Source organism: Rhinolophus sinicus, chromosome 5, assembly GCF_057876585.1.
Source record: "Rhinolophus sinicus isolate RSI-liver-muscle chromosome 5, RSI-T2T, whole genome shotgun sequence".
NCBI lineage: Eukaryota > Metazoa > Chordata > Mammalia > Chiroptera > Rhinolophidae > Rhinolophus > Rhinolophus sinicus.
In genome coordinates this window covers 70,126,041-70,144,867 of record NC_142505.1, presented here as the reverse complement: position 1 = coordinate 70,144,867, position 18,827 = coordinate 70,126,041, and the positions used below count along the sequence as shown (strand labels likewise).

General features: G+C 46.3%; 1 protein-coding gene across 6 annotated transcripts in view; it reads left to right on the top strand.

The window, feature by feature from the left end:
• Nucleotides 1–4,241: 4,241 nt before the first annotated feature.
• The window catches only part of MAPK9 (mitogen-activated protein kinase 9), a 51,905-nt gene continuing 37,319 nt past the window's right edge, over nt 4,242–18,827 (top strand). For 4 of the 6 annotated variants that reach the window (XM_088798553.1, XM_074313353.2, XM_088798554.1 and 1 more), the window contains exons 1-2: nt 4,336–4,474; nt 18,494–18,662. In XM_088798553.1, coding sequence (XP_088654679.1) covers nt 18,541–18,662 — 122 coding nt within the window. In that variant the 5' untranslated portion in view covers nt 4,336–4,474; nt 18,494–18,540. Of the gene's footprint in view, nt 4,475–18,493; nt 18,663–18,827 lie in introns of all 6 variants that reach the window. The other 2 variants (XM_074313350.2, XM_074313351.2) reach the window with 2 other exon arrangements.

The following is an 18,827-nucleotide window of genomic DNA, read 5'->3' as shown; positions in this document are numbered from 1 at the left end:
GATGTGATGGACAGTTTGCCCATCACTTCCAAGGCTCCAGCCTGGCTCTACAGCCTATAGTCCTGAGGCCAGCTCTACCTCTGCCTCCCCCACCACCACGCCATCACCCATGCAACAATGCAGGAATTTCTCAGTAATTGTCCCCATCAGCCTAAGTGTGGCATGGCCTTCTAAAACACACAACTGAAAAGGTCATGAATTACATCCCCTGCACACCTGTGGTCCTGGTAAGGCGTGGGGGGAGGGGCTGGAGGATGCCAGCATGAGAATACTCACCCCACTGTGTGCATGGTTTGCTGGTCTGTGCCCCACACTTGGCACTTCTCCCCTTGAGTCCTTGCAGCATCCCCATCGGGCTGTGACCACCACCCATGCCCACTCCCCACGGAGCTGAAGCTCAGAGAAGAGAACGCCATGCTCAGAAAAGCACAACTAAGTCAAGAGCCCTGTTGGAACCTAGGCCAGTCAAGGGCAGATGATGAGATCAGAGCCATGGACACCTGTCAGCACTGTGGCCCCCAGGCCAGCACTGCAACCCCCAGCACCCCCACCCAGAAGTGGCAGCAGAGCTCTTCCTTCCTCCTGTGTTCTCCCTGGTGAAGAGGCCACGTGTGGGTGGGGAGGTGGGCAATGTCTGCCAGCTGTGCCACCAAGGAGCCAAGTCAAAGGCAGGGAAGGGAGGGGCAGTGAGGTCTCAGGAGGAGGGAAGAGGCAGTGGCCTTCATCCCAGAGGGCACCCAGCCAGAGCCACCGAGCTGAAGGCGACAGGAAGTGGGAGGGGAGGGGAGTGGGCAGCTGGGATGTAGGCTCAAAAGGCCTTCCTCTAGGCAGGATGAGCAGGCCACGCCCAGAGGTCCTCACTCGGAAAACCAAGCCAGGAACCGTGGCGTCCTCCCTGAGCCCTAACCCCCCTCACCCTCACATCCCACCGCTAACACTTGACAATTCCACCTCTTAAACATTTTCTTTACATCAAGTTTATTTAATTTACATACATTAAGTCACCATTTTGCAGGTGTACAGTTCTGAGTTTTGACAAATAATAGTCATGTGACCACCACCATAATTAAAATGTAGACATACCCATCATCCCAGAAAACTCCCTTGGTCCCTGATAGTCATTCCCCTCCCCCAACTTTACCTCTGACAACCCCTGATCTGATTTTGCTTTTTCCAGAATGTCATATAAATAGACTCATAGACAATACACTTATGTTTGGCTGCTTTCACTTAGCATGTTGTTTTTGTTACTTATCCATATTGTGCTCTTGTCAGCAGGCCAGTCCTTCCTGTGGCCAGGTTTCGAGAAGCCACTAATGGCTGTACCACAGTTCAACCTCTCACTGGATTATGGACATATGTGTTGTTTCCAGTTTTTGACTATTTTGAATAAAGTTGCTATAAACATTCACGTACAGCTCTTAGCGTGGACGTTTTTATTTCTCTCAGATACACACCTAGGAAAAGGGTAGCTGGGGCGTATGTATATGTTTATGTAGGTATATGTTTAATGTTATCAGTATATGTAGGTATATGTTTAATGTTATCAGATACTGCCAAACTATTTTCCAAAGTGGATATGCAATTTTGCTTTCCCACCAGCAGTGTATGAGCATTCAGTTGATAATTGTCTTTTTTTATTATAGCCATCCTAGCAGGTGTGTGGTGGTAGCTTTTTGTGATTTTAATTTGCATTGATTTTAATTTACAAAGTCTTGAAATAGTTTTAAGATCAGTTCCTTCCTCTTGACACCTACTGCCATGGCCCCAGGATAGGCCTCATCTTCTCTCTTTCAAGGGCTTTTGTAAGAACTCCCTAAGAGTTCTTGAGCCACAGCCTTGAGCCCCTCATCCTGAAATGTCATGTGCCCTAGTGATCTTTCCAAAATAAATATCTAATCACATTATTCACTTCCTTTCTTAACACCCTTCAACAGCTGCTCTTTACCTCCGCAGCCAGGGCTCCCACCCTGTGATGCCCCAAGGGACAGCAGGGAAGGGATGAGTGAAGTCGCAGCCGGGGTGGGTAACAGGGAGTGGTGGGGACTGTGGTAAACTAGGGGCCTCGCCTAAAAGGTAGTAGGTGCCACTCAGTTCCAGCTGATAACTGCCCTCTGGGAATGCAGGGCCCATGTTGCCAGAACTTCTAACTTTTTAAGCAAAACCAATAATTGAGATTTTTCAAGTGAAAGCTCCTAATTTTTTAATGTTGGCAACTAAATCAACAACAACAAAAAACCAACCAACCAAACAAAAAAACCTGTCTGGGCTAAACGAGGCATAATTGAGCTGAAGCCAGCTCAGGGGCCTCTAGTCAGCAGTGCCTTCCACCTCAAGGCCCTCATAACTCTCCAGCCCCCACTCCCCTATCTCCAGCAAGACAAGGTGATGTGGTTCCCTGAATACAGCATGCAGATCCTCACTTCTGAACCTTTGGGTCTGAATGCCCTTTCGACCTGAACCCCTGGCCCAGCACATTCCTGCGGCCTTCCCAGCTTCAGCTGGGGCTTCCTCCTGTGCAGGAGGCCTTCCTCAACTGCCTCTCCCACTTGGCAGGCTCCATCAGCCCTCAGTAAAGCTCACATGTCCTAAAATTCTCATCACACTTGCGACAGAATCTTCTCTCTTCTTGGCCTCAAACAAAATTCTGTGTACTCTTTCAAGCATGGACCAACCCCCGTCACTGCTGTTCACTGTATTTCATAAACCAGAAAAAAACAGAACCCTTTCAGAAAACTCAGTGTTAAATGCGTACATGTGTCTACGTATGCACAATGGCTTTTGGTATTCACTTTGCGTGGGGTGAGTGCTGTAAGCTCAGGGCCAGAGTGTCTAGGAAAGGTGTCCCACCTAATCTGAGGGGAAGCTCCCAGAGATGCTCCCAAGTAAAATCACAGCTGATGGCCAGGCTGCATTAGTTTCCCATAAGCCTTCATGGTGAACATTTTGCTTCCCTGTTTTCTGTTGTGCACCTGGGGCAGGTGGCAGGTGAGGCTGAGGGGTGGGAAGACATCTGTGGACCCTCAATACAGGTCACACTCAGGAGCTCCAATTTGAAGTTGATCAGGCCATACGCAATTTCAGAAAACTCCCTCTGGTGGCCAAGGTGGGGGGCCTAAGAGAGATAGCATGGCTGGATCCCCTCCTCTACCCCACCCCTCCTCTGAGACTCTGGTGCCCCCAGCCTGCTCTGGGTCACAGGCTTGCCGCGCTCCCCAAATTCTGCCACCATCTTCCATACCCTCCTGTCTCCTGACCTCCCCATACGCAGGGTGCTGCTTCTTTCCCCATTTTGTCCACCACACTGGCCACCCTGTACGCCCAGGCATCCTGTGACAGCTACTCTCCCACAGTCCTCTCACCCCATCCAAGGACCTCTGCGCCCCACCCCACCCCCAATGTGTATGGCCTCCTAGCATCATTTGCCAAATGACCGGGCAACACCCAGTACCCCGGCCTCTCACATCATTTCAGAGGATGCCAGGCCGGCTGGAACTCGACCCAGGGGATGCAAGGCTGCGGGAGGTGCCTCAAAATATCAATGTCAACCGACCCTAGGCCCTAGGGGGCCCTCAGCACTGCACTCACTTCCCCCCCATTTACGACCCTGCCCTCCTCTGAAACAGGCTTGACCTCTGACCAAGTGCACCGGCCTGTTCTCTCCTTCCCTCTGCCAATGACCGGCAGGGGACACTCGTCTGCACAAGGCCATCTCCTCGGCAGCCCACCCGCCAACCCCCGCTTCTGGCCGCACCCCTACAATCCGGTTCACAGCGAGTCCAAGGACCCACCTCTCCTCCCCACTCCCTCACCGCCCCGCCTCCGCTTCCCGGGAGCCATCACACGCCCTGGTCCTGAGCGCCGAGGCCCCAGGCTCTCCCCGTCCAGGCCGTTCCGTCCCCCTCCAGGCCGCCTAGTCATTGCTAGCTTGCACCTGCAGCCGCGAGGCCCGGCTCTCGATCCCGCCGGTCCGCCGCCTCCCGGCTCCGCATCCAGCCACCGCGTTGCGGACCCCGTGGGGGACAGCACACTCAGTGGGAACGCCGGATCGTGTCTGCAATTCTACACCCCGCGCGGACTGCGCGGACCGCGGGAACCTGCACCGAGCCCTGGTCTCCGCCCGCCGGGCTCCACCCGACGCCCCGCAGCAACCCGCCCCTCGGCAGCGGCCCGCCCCCCGGTGCCATTGGCCACGCCGGCCCGCCTCTCGGCGCGATGATTGGTCAGCGTGCGGGTCGCTCAGGCGGGGCTCCGGCGGCGGCGGCGGCAGCGGCGGTGGCGGTGGCGAAGGGAGCCGGACCGGAAGGGTCGAATCGCCCCGACGCCCCTCACACCCACTGCGGCGGTAGCGGCGGCGGCGGCGGCGGCGGCGGGGTGGAGCGGGCGGGGTGGCCGGCTGAGCCCGGGGCGAGAGCCGCCAGCGCCGGCAGTCTGCCCGCTCGCTCCCTCCCCCGGCGCGGCGGCGGGAGGCGAGGTAAGCCCGGCGGCGGGCTAGGCCTGGCGGGGGCTGCTCGGGCCGCGCCCCGCCGGGAAGGGCGGCGGGAGGGTTTGCGGGGGGCGTGGGCGGTGTGGCCGGGGTCGGCCGCTGGAGGCGCGTCTGCTGCCCCTGTCCCTCGGGCTACCGCAGTCTCCCCCGCCCTCCGGCTGTCAGCAGCCCGGGGCTGCGGGCTCTTGCTGGCATGGCTCCTAGCGGCCCCCGGTGGGGTCTGTGGGCGCCACCTCTCCCGAATGTGCGGCACGCAGCTGCACACCCATGCCGGGATGCTCAGGAGCCGGGTCTGGTTCCTGCGACCTTGGCCATGGCACTGACGCTCGCTGTTCTCGGTTTTCCCCTCGGGAAAGTGGGGAAGCGCCAGCCCTTTGGGACAGGGTTGTTGTCAGGCTCTATGAATGTGTGGGAAAGCGCCTGGGCTGGAGCTCAGTGCACAAACGTGGAAAACTGGGCGGGGCACTGCCTCGTGCCGGTGTGAGTGTTGCAGGAACCCCTCATCGACCTCCCGGAGTCCCCCATCGCCGTCCTCCTGTGCCTCGTCATTGCTCACTCGGTACCCAGCAAGACCAGAGCGGGTCCCGCCCACCTCCCCTTCCAACCCCGACCAGAACACTGCTTTCCTATCCCAGCCATCCACTCACCTTCCCTAAACATGCAGCCCCATTACCTTAGGACCTTTGCACTTGGCGTTTACAGTGCTTGCAGTTGTCTCCAGGATCTGCACAGCTGGCTCCTGGTTCTTCCTCTGGTCAGATGTCTCATTTAACAGGAGGCCTTCCTTAACCACCCTCTTTCATCCCTTAGTCATTTTATCTATCATTTTGTTCAGTAGCTCTGTGCGAACAGGTAGTTGTCTGATTTACGCACTGGTTTATCCGCAGTGCTTAGAAAGCACACAGTAAATACTCAGTAGTATCAGTTTAGTGGATGAATGAATGACCCTGCCTGCCTGTTCCCTCTGCTTTATCTGTTCACTTGGTGACTTCTGACTAACTTGTGAAACATGGAAGCAGATAGAAGCTTGTTCTCATTTTGTGAAACATTTTAATGTTCTTGACCCCTTTATTTGGTAACACTCAGAACACGCTATGATATAAAATCATACATTTTTATAATGTTTTAGCTCTAATTTCCTTCCACATATTCAGGAGACATTTACTGAATTCTACATTATTTAGGTCAGGCTTTCTGCTTGGCCTTGGGGACACAAAGGCAATAGCGACAAGGTCCCTTCCTCTAGAGAGCCGGAGAATGCAGCCACGAAGGCAGACACGCAGACAATGCCAGGACGGTGTGATGCCCACTGTAGTGGAGGGATTGTGCCACGGAAATGTAGGGAATGTGACGGGTGGTGCTGGCGTTGGGCCTTGAAGGGTGATGAGAAATTTGCCAGGCAAGGAGAGGCAAAGAAATGGAGAAGGGCAGGGAGAAGGAGGGAGCTTAGCCAGTGTGGGGTCGAGAATCAGCCTGTAGGGCCAGGTGTAAGGGGGGGGGGGGGGGGGGGGCTCGAGAACCAGACCTCACCCAGTAATTTTTAAACAGAAGCCTGAACTCTAAATTTGTAACTCTACTCCCCAGTTTTTTAACTGTTAGCAGTAGCTAATTTAACTTTTATTTTTTAAATGCTGTGAGCCAAGCAAAAAACAAATTCATTAAGCTTGGTTGCAGGATTGTCAACTTCTAGGGCAAGTTACATAGGCGGGAAGAGCTGTAATGAGCTAGAAAGGTAGCCTGAGGCCAAGGGAGCTAGTTTATCCAGGTACTCTCATTTAATTGTCACTGGAGCCCTGTAAGTGGCAACTATGAAACCCATTTCTACAGAGGAAATGGGGACTCACAGAATCTCAGTAGTCTGCTTCACTGCAGGTCACTGGGAAGTGAAATTTGAACCCAGGTCTCCCCCAGATCATCATTCTTTCCTGGGTCCCTCAGCTGTGAGTATTCTTTGGCTTTTAAGTTGTTCTGGAAGAACAACATCCAATCTAGGTGTTTTCCTTCATTTAACTCTTTATTTTTTCCTTCATAGGGATCCTTCCTGGTTAACAATAATCCTGTTTTGGCATAGTCTTCTATGGAGAACTTTGATTTTCCTGAGGATTTAATTTTCAGGATACCAGGACTTTAAATAATTTGTTGGTAGATTACAATGTGTACTTGGCCTTTTGTGATTGTGTGAATTAATTTCAACACGAGCCTTTCTTTCAGCAATCTATTATGAGGACCTTCAAACATATATACTAAAAAAAAAAAACCACAAAAAAACCCAAAAAACACAATAGTGTCAAAAATTATCAACTCCTGGTCAATCTTATTTCATCGCTAACCTCATCTACTTATACCCTCACCCTCTATATTATTTTCAAGCAAATTCTATAGAGGTCATTTCATCTGTGAATTTTTCAGTATATGTCTGTAAAAGATAGGGACTCTTTTAAACTTGGAAAAGCAAAAATTAATATAAACAAATAACCAGTCAATATTCAAATTTCCCATTGTCCCATACATTTTAGAGTTTCTGTAATAGTTTGTTTATTAGAATCAGGATCCAAAATAAGGTCCATACATTGTGATTGGTTGATAGGTCTCCTAAGTGTCTTTTAATCTGTAGATTCCCCCTCTTTTTCTGTTTTTGTTTTCCTTGTAGTTTATTTGTTGAAGCGATTGGGTTGTTCTGTAGCATTTCTGTTGTTGGGTTTTACTGATTACATCTATGCGATGTCATTTAATGTGTTTCTCTGTGTTTCCTGAAAATTCATAGTTGGATCTAGACAAAGCTTGGTCAAACTCAAGGTGCCTTCCTAGTAGGGTGCACTCTCCCATGGCAGGTAACCCTGCTGGGCTCTCGCTGGGGTGTTAGCAGCAGTTGACACTCAGTCCTAGACCCGTTAGGAGGGTGTATTATTTGGGAGGCAAGTTTGTATATCTTCTGCCCAATAAGAACTCATTTTTGAAAAAAGAACTCTGGATCTTCTCTGATTTTATATTGGCCTTTGAATTGTCATTTAACATGTTTTCAATATGCCTCAAATCCTTTTGGAAAATATTGGTGATAAATTAATAGATACAAAAATAATGAGCGTGATTATAATACAATAATGAATTCCTTACAACTAAGGAAATTTACCAATCATTTGAAAGTGAAATCCAGCAAATTTTATTTTATTTAACTCATTTGGTTTTTTTGTTTCTTGTTTGATCCTATAAAATACTCCCCCCATTTCCAGGCTGATTTCACTTTAGTATCTTTCTTAAGCAAAGACTACATACTCTAAAGCATTTCAGGAAGAGTTAAACTAGATTCTAAGGATATATGGATTACAAATAAGATAGTTCTTATTTTTTTCTTTAAAATGAGGCATTTATATTAACTTCCCTTTATGTTAGATAGTCTCTTGCCTGTTCTGAAATTGCCTTTGAAATAATTTCTTTAAAAAAGTGTATGTATATACATGTATATTTCTATAGAACTTCAAGTGATTTAATTTATTAGACTATTTAAATATTGTATATTTGGCTGCTACCAGCTGATTTTAGCATATTTAGGCATGAGGATGCAGCCCAGGTAGTAAATCCACCAGCTCTGATTCTGGAATCAAAATCTGTTTCACCAACTCCTAACTGTACTCTCAGAAACAGCTACTGTTACATGTTATGAAGAAGATGTCTTCAAAAAAGTTCCCAAAGCATCATCCACAATTCTGTGCATTGCCTCTGTCTTGTTGTGTCTTTCCCGGAGGTCCTCACCTAGTTTTAGTCATGTCATCAGCTTTTGCACTTAACAGATTTTAGTTCACATTTTCAGAATTCAAACAATTGAGTAATAAGTAGAATGAGTGTAGTAATATCTGTCCTAATGTCAGCTGACATTGAGACATTGACCTTTGCAGGGCAATGTGCCAGCTGTCCTCTGAGATTGATTCTGTGCTTATCCCCATTTTACAGATGAGTGTAATTACTTGCCCAAGTCACCCAGGTAAGTAGCAGACCCACTGCTCTTCGACTCCAAAGTCCTAATCTTTTCTTTTTACATAGATATCTTCTATTGTATTATGTATCACAATTAAAAATTTGAATAGAAAAGATATAAATCCTAATCTAGACAGCTATCTTGACAGTTGTTGTAAGAAATATACACTATAAATCTTAAGTCTGTATAGTATAATTTAGTAGAGAATAGTGTATTTTATTTCTTTTTACTTTTTGACCCCCTTCACCCATTTCTCCTACCCCCTAACCCCCACCTTTGGCAACCACCAATCTGTTCTATGTATCTGTAAACTTGTTTTTTTATTTGTTAATTTGTTTTGTTTTTATATTTTACATATAAGTATTTTACATACAGTATTTGTCTTTCTGTGTCTGACTACTCACTTAGCATAATGCCATCTAGGTCCGTCCATGTTGTTGAAAATAGCAGGATTTTATTCTTTTTAATGGCTGAGTAATATTCCATTGTGTATACATACCACAATTTCTTTATCCATTCTATCGATGGATACTTAGGTTGCTTCCATATCTTGGTTATTGCAAATAATACAGTGAACATGGGGGTGCAGATATCTTCTTGAATTAGTATTTTCATTTTCTTCACATAGATACCCAGAAGTGGAACTGCTGGGTCATATGGTAGTTCTGCTTTTAATTTTTTAAGGAATCTCCACACTGTTTTCCATACTAGTTGCATCCTTTATATTCCCACCAACAATGCACAAGGGTTCCCTTTTCTCCATTTCCTCGCCAACACTTGTTATTTCTTGTCTTTTTGATAATCACCTTTCTAACAGGTGTGAGGTTTTGATTTGCATTTCTCTGATAATTAATGATGTTGAGCATCTTTTCTTGTACCTGTTGGCCATCTGGATGTCCTCTTTGGAAAAATGTCTGTTCAAATCTTCTGCCCATTTTTAATTGGGTTGTTCGGTTTTTTGCTGTTTAATTGTATGAGTTCTTTATATATTTTGGATATTAGCCACTTATCAGATACATGATTTGCAAGTATCTCCCATTTAGTAAGTTGCCTCTTCATTTTGCTGATGGTTTCCTTTGCTCTGAGAAGCTTTTTAGTTTGATGTAGTCCCACTTGTTTATTTTTGCTTTGTTGCTTTTGCTTTTGGTGTCAGATTCAAAAATCATCGTGAAGACCTATGTCAAGGAGCTTACTGCTTATGTTTTCTTCCAGCAGTTGTATGGTTCAAGTCTTTAATCCATTTTGAGTTAATTTTTGTGTATGCTATGAGACAGTGGTTGAGTTTCATTCTTTTGCAGTGGGCTGCCCAGTTTGCCCAACACCATTTGTTAAAGAGACTTCCCCACTGTATATTCCTGGCTCCTTTGTTGCAAATTAATTGACCATATATGTTTGGGTTTATTTCTGGGTTCTCTATTTTGTTTCATTGATCTATATTTCTGTTTGTATACCAATATCATACTACCTTAATTACTATAGGTTAGTAACAGTCCGATATCAGAGAACATGATGCTTCCATCTTCGTTCTTCTTTCTCAAGACTACTTTGACTATTCGGGGTCTTTTGTGGTTCCTTACAAATTTAGGATTATTCTATTTCTGTGAAAAATGCCATTGGAATTCTTATAGGGGTCGCATTGACTCTGTGGTTTGCTTTGAGTGGTATGGATGTTACTTAACAATATTGATTCTTCCAATTCGTGAGCACGGAATAGCTTTTCATTTATTTGTGTCTTCTTCAGTTTTCTTTCACTGATGTAATGTATTGTAGTTTTCAGTACACTAGAAATATTTCACCTCCTTGGTTACATTTATTCCTAGGTATTTTATTCTTTTTTGATGCAATTGCGAATGGGATTGTTTTCTTAATTTCTCTTTTTGATAGTTCATGATTAGTGTATATGAACACAACAGATTTTTATGTATTGATTTTGTATCCTGCAACTGCACTGAATTTATGTATTACTTGTAACAGTTTTTTTGCATAGAGTCTGCCCTCTGACTCCAGAGTCCTGATCTTAACCATGCATCACACTGCCCTATTGTCATGCAGGGTGTCATGCGGGGTCTCAGCTCCCGCTCTCCACATAAGAACACAGAATAGGGTGAGGCCAAAAAGGAACACCCACGGAGCCAGAGATAGGGGAGTCATATGACTATATTCTCATTGGTGGATGGGTTGGAGACACCGGAAGCTAGCATCCGCCAATACCCCAACAAGGGATCTTCCTACACCCCTAGTCTTGCTGGCGGCTGGGCGAGACACATACAAGCAGTAGTATCCACACGATCTGCAACCCGCCGTCCACTTCTCTGCCTGCTAACCAACCAACCAACCCACGCAGTCCTGGCAGTTATATCAGTGTCTAAATGGCTAACTGGTTACAGCTGATGGCCAACTAGTCACAGCTGATGGCTACCTACAACCCAAGCCAGCATCTTTCCACATGAGGCCAAGAGCCTGGAAACTGCTCTCTGGGACTCTGTCCCCACACCTACCACATTTATTCTACTGCTTAGGTTTGCCTTTAACAGACGTCTCCTGAGCACCCACTACATAATTAGCAGGGGATTGAAAAATGAATCAGACACATTTTCTGCTCTTCAGGAGCTCACAGAGTAGAAGTAGAGATATATATGCAATGCAATATAAAATGAACACAGGTGGTGCTGGCTAAAAACAAAGCATGCCCGGCGTGGTTTGAAGAGAAAAGCTGGAGAGGAAAGCTTGTAGGAGTAGCAGGTGCTTGCACTAGATTTTGAAGGAGGGTGAAGGTTGGCCAGGAGAACAAAGGGGACAGGAAGTCATTTCAGGCAGACTGGGCAGCTCAGGTAGAGGCCTGACTGTGTGCTGTAGCAGTGTATTCGCTGGTCCCAGGTGGTTCCATATTGCCTGTTGGTGGGCCAGAGGGCCTGCGGGCTCTTCTGCTGTGCTAAGGATCCAAATTTTCCTCTCAAGGCAGTCAGTCATTATTGAAAGAATTTAAACAGGAGAGCAGTATGATAACTACATATTTTAAACAAATGTCTGTCTTTTAATTTCTTATTTTGAAATATAGAGTCTCAAGAAATTGCAAAAGAAGTGCAGAGAGTGTCCACCCAGTTTCCCCTATGGTTGTATATGCATATAGCAGAACCAGGAAAGTGGCATTGGTACAATGTGTGCTTATAGTTCTGTCATTTTACCACGAGTGGAGATTTGTATAACCACCACCACAATCCAGATAACTATTTCATCATTCCAAAGATCCCCCTTGTACCATCCATTTATAACCGCACCTGCCCCCCTTACCCCACACCATCCGTAATCTCTGGCAGCCACTAATCTGTTCTAGAGCTTTAATTTTGTCATTTCAAGAATGGTGTATAAATGGAATTATACAGTATAGACGTTTTGCGATTGGCTTTTTCACTAAGTATAGCCCTTAAATTCCACCCAAGTTGTTGCATTTTTCAGTAGTTTGCTCACTTTTATTGTCGAGTGGCGTACCGTGGTGTGGATGGTAGCACTTGGTTAACCGTGTACCCACTGACGGACATCTGGATGGTTTCTAGTTCTGAGCTATTACACATGTTGCCGCAATGAGCATTTGTGTACAGGTTTTCACGTGGGTGGATCTCTTTCTAAATGGTGTGTGCAGGTGGTTTGGAGGTAGTAGGAAAGGAGGCTAGGAGAGCCGTTAGCTGTTGCCATGTCCCGGGGACGCTGAGGAGGCCTTGCGGAGAACACTGGGAGTCGGGTGAGAGGGTGAGAACGGACGGGTCCAGAGGCCTACAAGGGGGACCTTCAGGATTCTCGCTGATCCTCGGGATCCAGCCGTAGGGGATGTCATACCCAAATACTAGTTGTTCTTTATCATAGTGTGTGCAGTGACTTAAGAACGGGTCTTCAGAAGGGCGGCCCTGAGCTACTTTGGGTTCTCGATTATCAAACAAAGATGAAGTTGTTGGGCTATGGTATTTTTAATAAGACTTAAAGTAGGAAAAAAGGACAATTTGATTACAATTTCAGCAGCAAGTATTGAAACAGAGGGTGACTATGAAAAGTTACTTTAAATATTGCACGTCCTGGGCCTCCTGAAGCGTTAGTGTGATCAGAGGTTTACTTGAGTCTGTGAATCTTCATCATCAAAAGGAAAAGTGCCTGGGTGGGGCGACGTCACCAGGGCAGAATGTGACGGCCCAGTGTTTCCTGGCCCGGCCCCGGCCAGTCCTTGAATATATCACTTTATTTCTAAATAAAGTTAGAGGTATTAGAGCAGAGTATTGGGAAGAACGTGAATATTGTAATCAAACACACCTCAATTCAAGTCCCGGCCTCTTCCCAGCTCTCAGAGCTGTTTGCCTGCTCGCAGGGTGGGATGGCGCTACACCCGGAGCCTGTCAGGACGGGAGCACCTGCGGAGCTCAGAGCCTGGCGTCTCCTGCCTCCATCTCATCTCAGACCCACCCTCCCTGGTGTCTGCAGCTTTTCATTTGCAAATGTTTGTTTGTTTGTTTTTTAATGTGAAATATGTGCATGGCTACAAAAAAAAAACAGACTAAAAAGTTATAATGGGAAGAGTGAAAGTCTCACTTCCCACTATTTCTGTGTGCTTTAGCGTAGTGTGTGTGTGTGTGTGTGTGTGTGTGTGTGTGTTTCTCCACAGATTGACGTTTGCCATGTGCACTGTTCTTTAATTTACTTTATTCCATTTATGTTTTAGACATCTTTCCATATCAGTAAAGTCCCTGCATTGTTTTTAATGGCTTTACTGTACTTTTATGCCATAATTTGTTTAGTCATTCCAAGAGTACATATTAGGTTATTTCTAATTGTTTGCCTGTTATGAGAAATGCTGTGAACATCCTTGCACAAACATCTTTGAATATTTGTACACACGTATTTGTCAGGTACATTTGTAGAATTGTAGTTGCCAGGTTAGGAGTCATGTGCATTTGAAATTTTCATTAGATATTACCTATCTTCCTTCCAAAACATGTTTTACTAATTTATAATTCTCACTGGCAAGTATGAAAGTACCTGTTTCCTCACACCTGGGTTGATACTGTGAATAGACTTGCGTTCAGATCTTGCCTCCTCCAGGAAGCCTTCCTATATAGCCACCTCTCACTCCTACACTCCCGCCACTTGTTCCCTTGCTCCTCCCGGAACATGAGTCTGGGACACTAGTCCATCCCAATCCCCGCTCTGTGATCTGTGCATACCCCTAGGACACTTCCGATGTGATGTAATTATGCTGTTGGTGGTTTGAGGGAAGGGGCTGTCTTGTGACCTCTGCTTGGCACACAGGAGGCCCTCAGGAAATGTTTTTTTTGTTTTGTTTTTTTGTGGGGTTTTTTTCCGAAATCTGTCCTTGTTGATACATGTAGATTATGGACTGTAGAACATAGAATATACTACAATTTACAATCTTTTTGTTTGTTTGTTTGTTTTGTTTAGATTTTATTGGGGAAGGGGAACAGTGTGCACTTTCAGGACTTTTCTCCAAGTCAAGTTGTTGTCCTTTCAGTCTTAGTTGTGGAGGGCGCAGCTCAGCTCCAGGTCCAGTTGCCATTGCTAGTTGCAGGGGGCACAGCCCACCATCCCTTGTGGGAGTCGAACCGGCAACCTTGTGGTTGAGAGGACATACTCCAACCAACTGAGCCATCCGGGAGCTCAGCGGCAGCTCAGCTCAAGGTGCCATGTTCAATTTTAGTTGCAGGGGGCGCTGCCCACCATCCCTTGCAGGACTCGAGGAATTGAACTGGCAACCTTGTGGTTAAGAGCCCGCGCTCCAACCAACAACTGAGCCATCCGGGAGGCAGCTCAGCTCAAGGTACCGTGTTCAATCTTAGTTGCAGGGGGCAGAGCCCACCATCCCTTGCGGGACTCGAGGAATTGAACTGGCAACCTTGTGGTTGAGAGCCCACTGGCCCATGTGGGAATCAAACCAGCAGCCTTCGGAGTTAGGAGCACTGAGCTCTAACCACCTGAGCCACCGGGCCGGCCCCGGAAATGTTTGTTATGAGAACTTCGTGAATATTTACTGACGTCCCCGCAGTACTGGGGCTGTATGCTCTCCATTGCCTTTTCTACTTTAAAATTTGAGAACTATGTAAAGCTGTAGATAGAGCAATTCATTTTTAATTTAGAAAAAATAACCAGAGATTTAATATTATATTTATAATCCCTAATTAAATGTAAAATTCTTTACATTTTAATTCTAATGTAAAATTCTTTACATTTAGAAGAATACTAGAGTTGGAGAGACTTTTTTTTAAAGCACTTCTTACTCTAGGCTCTAAACAGGTAGGAATGTTCCTTCCCACCAGTATTTATCTATTCATCAAGTGAGTAGTTTACTCCAGTATCTGGGGGCGTTCTACAGCAGTGTCCAGTCTTAGAGAAACAGATTTCAGATGAGAGCATTTCATTCGGCAGCATTCACGAAACAGCATGGCCCGTGCGCGGGGGCCATGCTGATTCCTCCCCACCAGGTGTCCTCCTCACTCAGGTCCTAACAGCCCCAGGAACAGTGTGTGCCCCGGCTTTTTCAGTGGCTTCTGGGGGGAGGTGGGAGGGCCTTGGACATTTAAGATCACCAAGTAATGGTGGAGGAGAGGGAAGACAGGCTGCCCCGCTTCTGAGGAGCCCCTGGCCTGTGGGCACTGGGCCTGCCCTTGGAAGCAAAGTAAGGAAGCAACACTCTCCCGTAAGGGGTGCAGGCAGTGACTGCATCTTCAGTGTGTCCTAACGTAGTTGCATGAGGAATTCTCATACTTCCTGATTTGTAAACTGTTTTCGGAAACCCAGTTGAAATCCATTTGGTTGAAATACAATCACAGCAGAGTTGATTTCATTAATAACAAAGTTACATGCTTTCTCGAGTTGCCTTGAGGGTCTTTCTCTTGCTCTCATGAGGCCTAAGCCTGACAGAGAAGGTGGCTTTGACAGGTTCTCTCTTAGGTGTTGTTTTTTTTTTCCTGCCTAATAAGGGCAACTTAATTTTAAGATTGTTTTAAATCTTGAGATGAAACTGTATTAATACTTCTTAAACCTGGTGATGTCATGTATTCCCCAAATTCATAAAAGCTAACCGGGTAGTGTACCAGTCAGAGTATATATAGGTCACAGCAGCTGTCGCAGAGAGAGTTCTAGACTTGCTCAGCAAGTTTAAAATTAATTTGTGCCAGTCTCAGTGTGGGCAGGTGGACCAGAGTGGGGGGCGTCTCTGTGCCACCTAGTTGTTCGGGCTCCGACTAGTGGGCGGCTCTACCATCTTCAGCAGGTGACCTCCAACTCCAGGTCTGTGACAGCTAACCCTCCAGCCAGCAGCAAGGGAGAAAGACAGCTTTCTCTTTAATAATAATAATAATAATCACAATAATACCTGGAAGTAGCATACATTAATTCTGCTCACATCTCATTAGCCAAAAACTGGGCATCTGGCCGCACCTGGCTACCAGGAAGACAGCCAGATGTCGTCTCGTTGGGCAGCCATTTGTCCAGCTGGAACAGGGAGGCTTCCATTACCAAAACAAAGAAGGGAGGAATGGATCCTGGAATACATCAGGAGCCTGTGCCTGTCTTGCTGCTTGTCCCTTAGGCACTCCAGACTCACGTGTCCAAAGCTGAACTCCCTGACTCAGCATGGATTACCTGCTTCCCCCTCATTTCTCCTCGTCTCATCTGGGGGCAATAATTCACATATGTTCTTCCTCTGACCATGCGTCTCCTTTCCCCACCTGCCATGATCCAGTCTTTTTTGCCAGGTCTCCCTGTCTTTAGTCCTGCCCACTCAAATCCATCCCTTTCTCGGCTTCCCGAATGAGCTCTTGAAAAGCAGGTCAGAGCACACGCCTTGTGCGAGTTTTGATGGCTCCACAGCCCTCAGGCCCAGGCCCAGGCAGCTCCCAGCAGCTTCTGGGCCTGTGGTGATCTGACCTCATTTTCTTTCTCCGGCTTCTTTCCCCCACTACCCAGAAAACTAAATCTCAGATGACTTGTCATGCTCAGAGGCACCTCCAGCTCTTGGCACATGTACTCTTCCCTGTACCCCAAATCTGCATCCTCTGGGTTTAGAGCTCTCCTGGCCTCAGGTCTCTTCCTGTTCCCATAGTGTGTGCTTTCAGGAGCTCATCTGCAGGGCTGCGAGGACATGCTCTATGATGACCAGCATTGCCGGTGTTCCACAATATGGCAAAGGAACAGCAGGTGGTAGTGGCTACGTACCTGTTTGCTGAGTCTGTCTCTGATCCTTTGCGTTTGTACCCCACTAGCCCAGAGGAGCAATATACCATGTCTGAGCACAGTCAGCTTGAGTTCTGTGCCCCTGCTGTCTGTCTCTGGCAAAACAGTCCAGGGCAGATCCACCTCTTCCAGGAAGCTTTCCTGGTCTTCTACACTCTTGCCAATGGGTAAGACCTCTTTGCCCTTTGACATTGTTTACATTTTGCTCCTGGCCCTGACCTCATTCTAATTTGTATTACAATATGGATAACAGTCACATTCCTCACAGTTCTCCCCCAAATAGTGAACTACATGCTGCTTCAAGACTGGTTCCTAGCTCATACTGCTGTATCTCCTACATTACTTGTCACTTTCTAGTATAAAGGCACCCCATAAGTATAGAGTGGAGTTGTCTATAAGTAAATTAATCTTTAGAAAAGGATATTCTTTCAGATGTCAGTAAAATGGAGCAGCATTGTGAAGAAATCTTTAGATGCTGTATTATAGGTGAGATCAGCAAAGGTCTACTGAATGCGCCTGCTGTCCCAGAGGCCAGGCCCTTCCTGTCGGGTCCTCGTGGAGGCACCCTGGCTGGGGTGCGTGGCTCAGTTGCAATGGCTGCTGGTACCAACAGCTGTGTCGCAGCCACTGCCCTGAGAACAATGAAAAACAGGAAGCAATGGTCACTTCGAGAAGCTATTTGACTTTAAGTCTCTGTTTAGGCTTGTTATGAATCAGTTTACTTCCATGTTTAATGGAAATGCTAGACATCATTGTGTTGAAATACAAATCATCACTCAAAAAACTCAGTGGGTAAACATTAAATATTGGATGGTAGAACAAACAGGCAGGAATTTGCTGGTGGTATAGAATAAATTTTAAATTCTAAAAAATAGTAAAGAATGTTTCCCTACATGACTTTATTGTTAGCTTTAAAAAAATTTTTTTAAAGCCCCAATATAAATAGTTCTCTGACTTTTCAATAAACATTGTCACACAAGAGCCAGGGAACCAGGTAAGCAAGTGTAGCTGGCGGCCCATGTTCTGTGTGCTTGTTTTCTCTACACAGTCACCCACGCTTCTGCAGAGGGGGCATCAGCCTTCCAGCCAAAACCTGGACAGGCCGCCCCGGGCTGCGGGTTACACTCAGACCTCACGAACAAATGGCGTGGCGTCCATGTTGTCGACTAGGTTGCGGACAGTTCTCCGTCTTTGATGTCTATATTGAAGCCCACTAGTGATGTGGGTGCGGCACCATCAGCCGGCTCCACCGCAGGCAGCAGGGGCACACCCGCGAGCATGCGCGGCGCACCAGTGACACCAGGCCCCCTTGTTCTTTAATTTCCCCATTTTCCATCTCTTTGGCAGAGGAGTTCCTTTCTGGTTCATTACTTTAACCTGCATTTATGGACTTAGTCCATTTGTTTTTCTGCAGGAATTGTAGATGTGATTATGTGAAACAGTGCCTCCTCTCTGGTTGATCCCACAGGAAGCAAGCTGATGAGAATCATGTAGTAACATGGTCTTGTCACTAGTAAAAATGTGCAATTTCTTTTCTCCAAAAGTGGTTATTTTCTAACCCAATCACGTAAAATGTGGTCATGCATGGTTTCAAATTTCCTTCCTTCCTTTTATAATGGTCTTGTACCACTGAAATGTCTTTGCATTTTTCTCAGGCTGCTTAAGTTCAGAACTTGGTCAAGCTGAGTTTATCAACTTACAGCCACATTGTCTTACATACCAGTAAATTTGAAACACTGTTAAGCTAGCTATGTGTGTGTAGTTTCAGTAAGAATGCATATTCATTCTGTTTTTCTTTTAAGGAATCTGACGACTGACCAGCCTTTGGAATATTACATGACACTACATCATGAGTGACAGTAAATGTGATAGTCAGTTTTACAGTGTGCAAGTGGCAGACTCAACTTTCACTGTCCTAAAACGCTACCAGCAGTTGAAACCGATTGGCTCTGGAGCCCAAGGAATTGTTTGGTAAGTATGATCTGTTTCAATAGCGTGTGTGGATTGAGTTGTTTTCATATTAAAAACAAAACTAAATCACCAGAGTTTAGAAGCACTGATGATGAAAATACTCTTTTCTTTCATATAGGTTTATGAGCAAAACTGAGTCAACCTCTTGCTCTCGTTATATGTAGT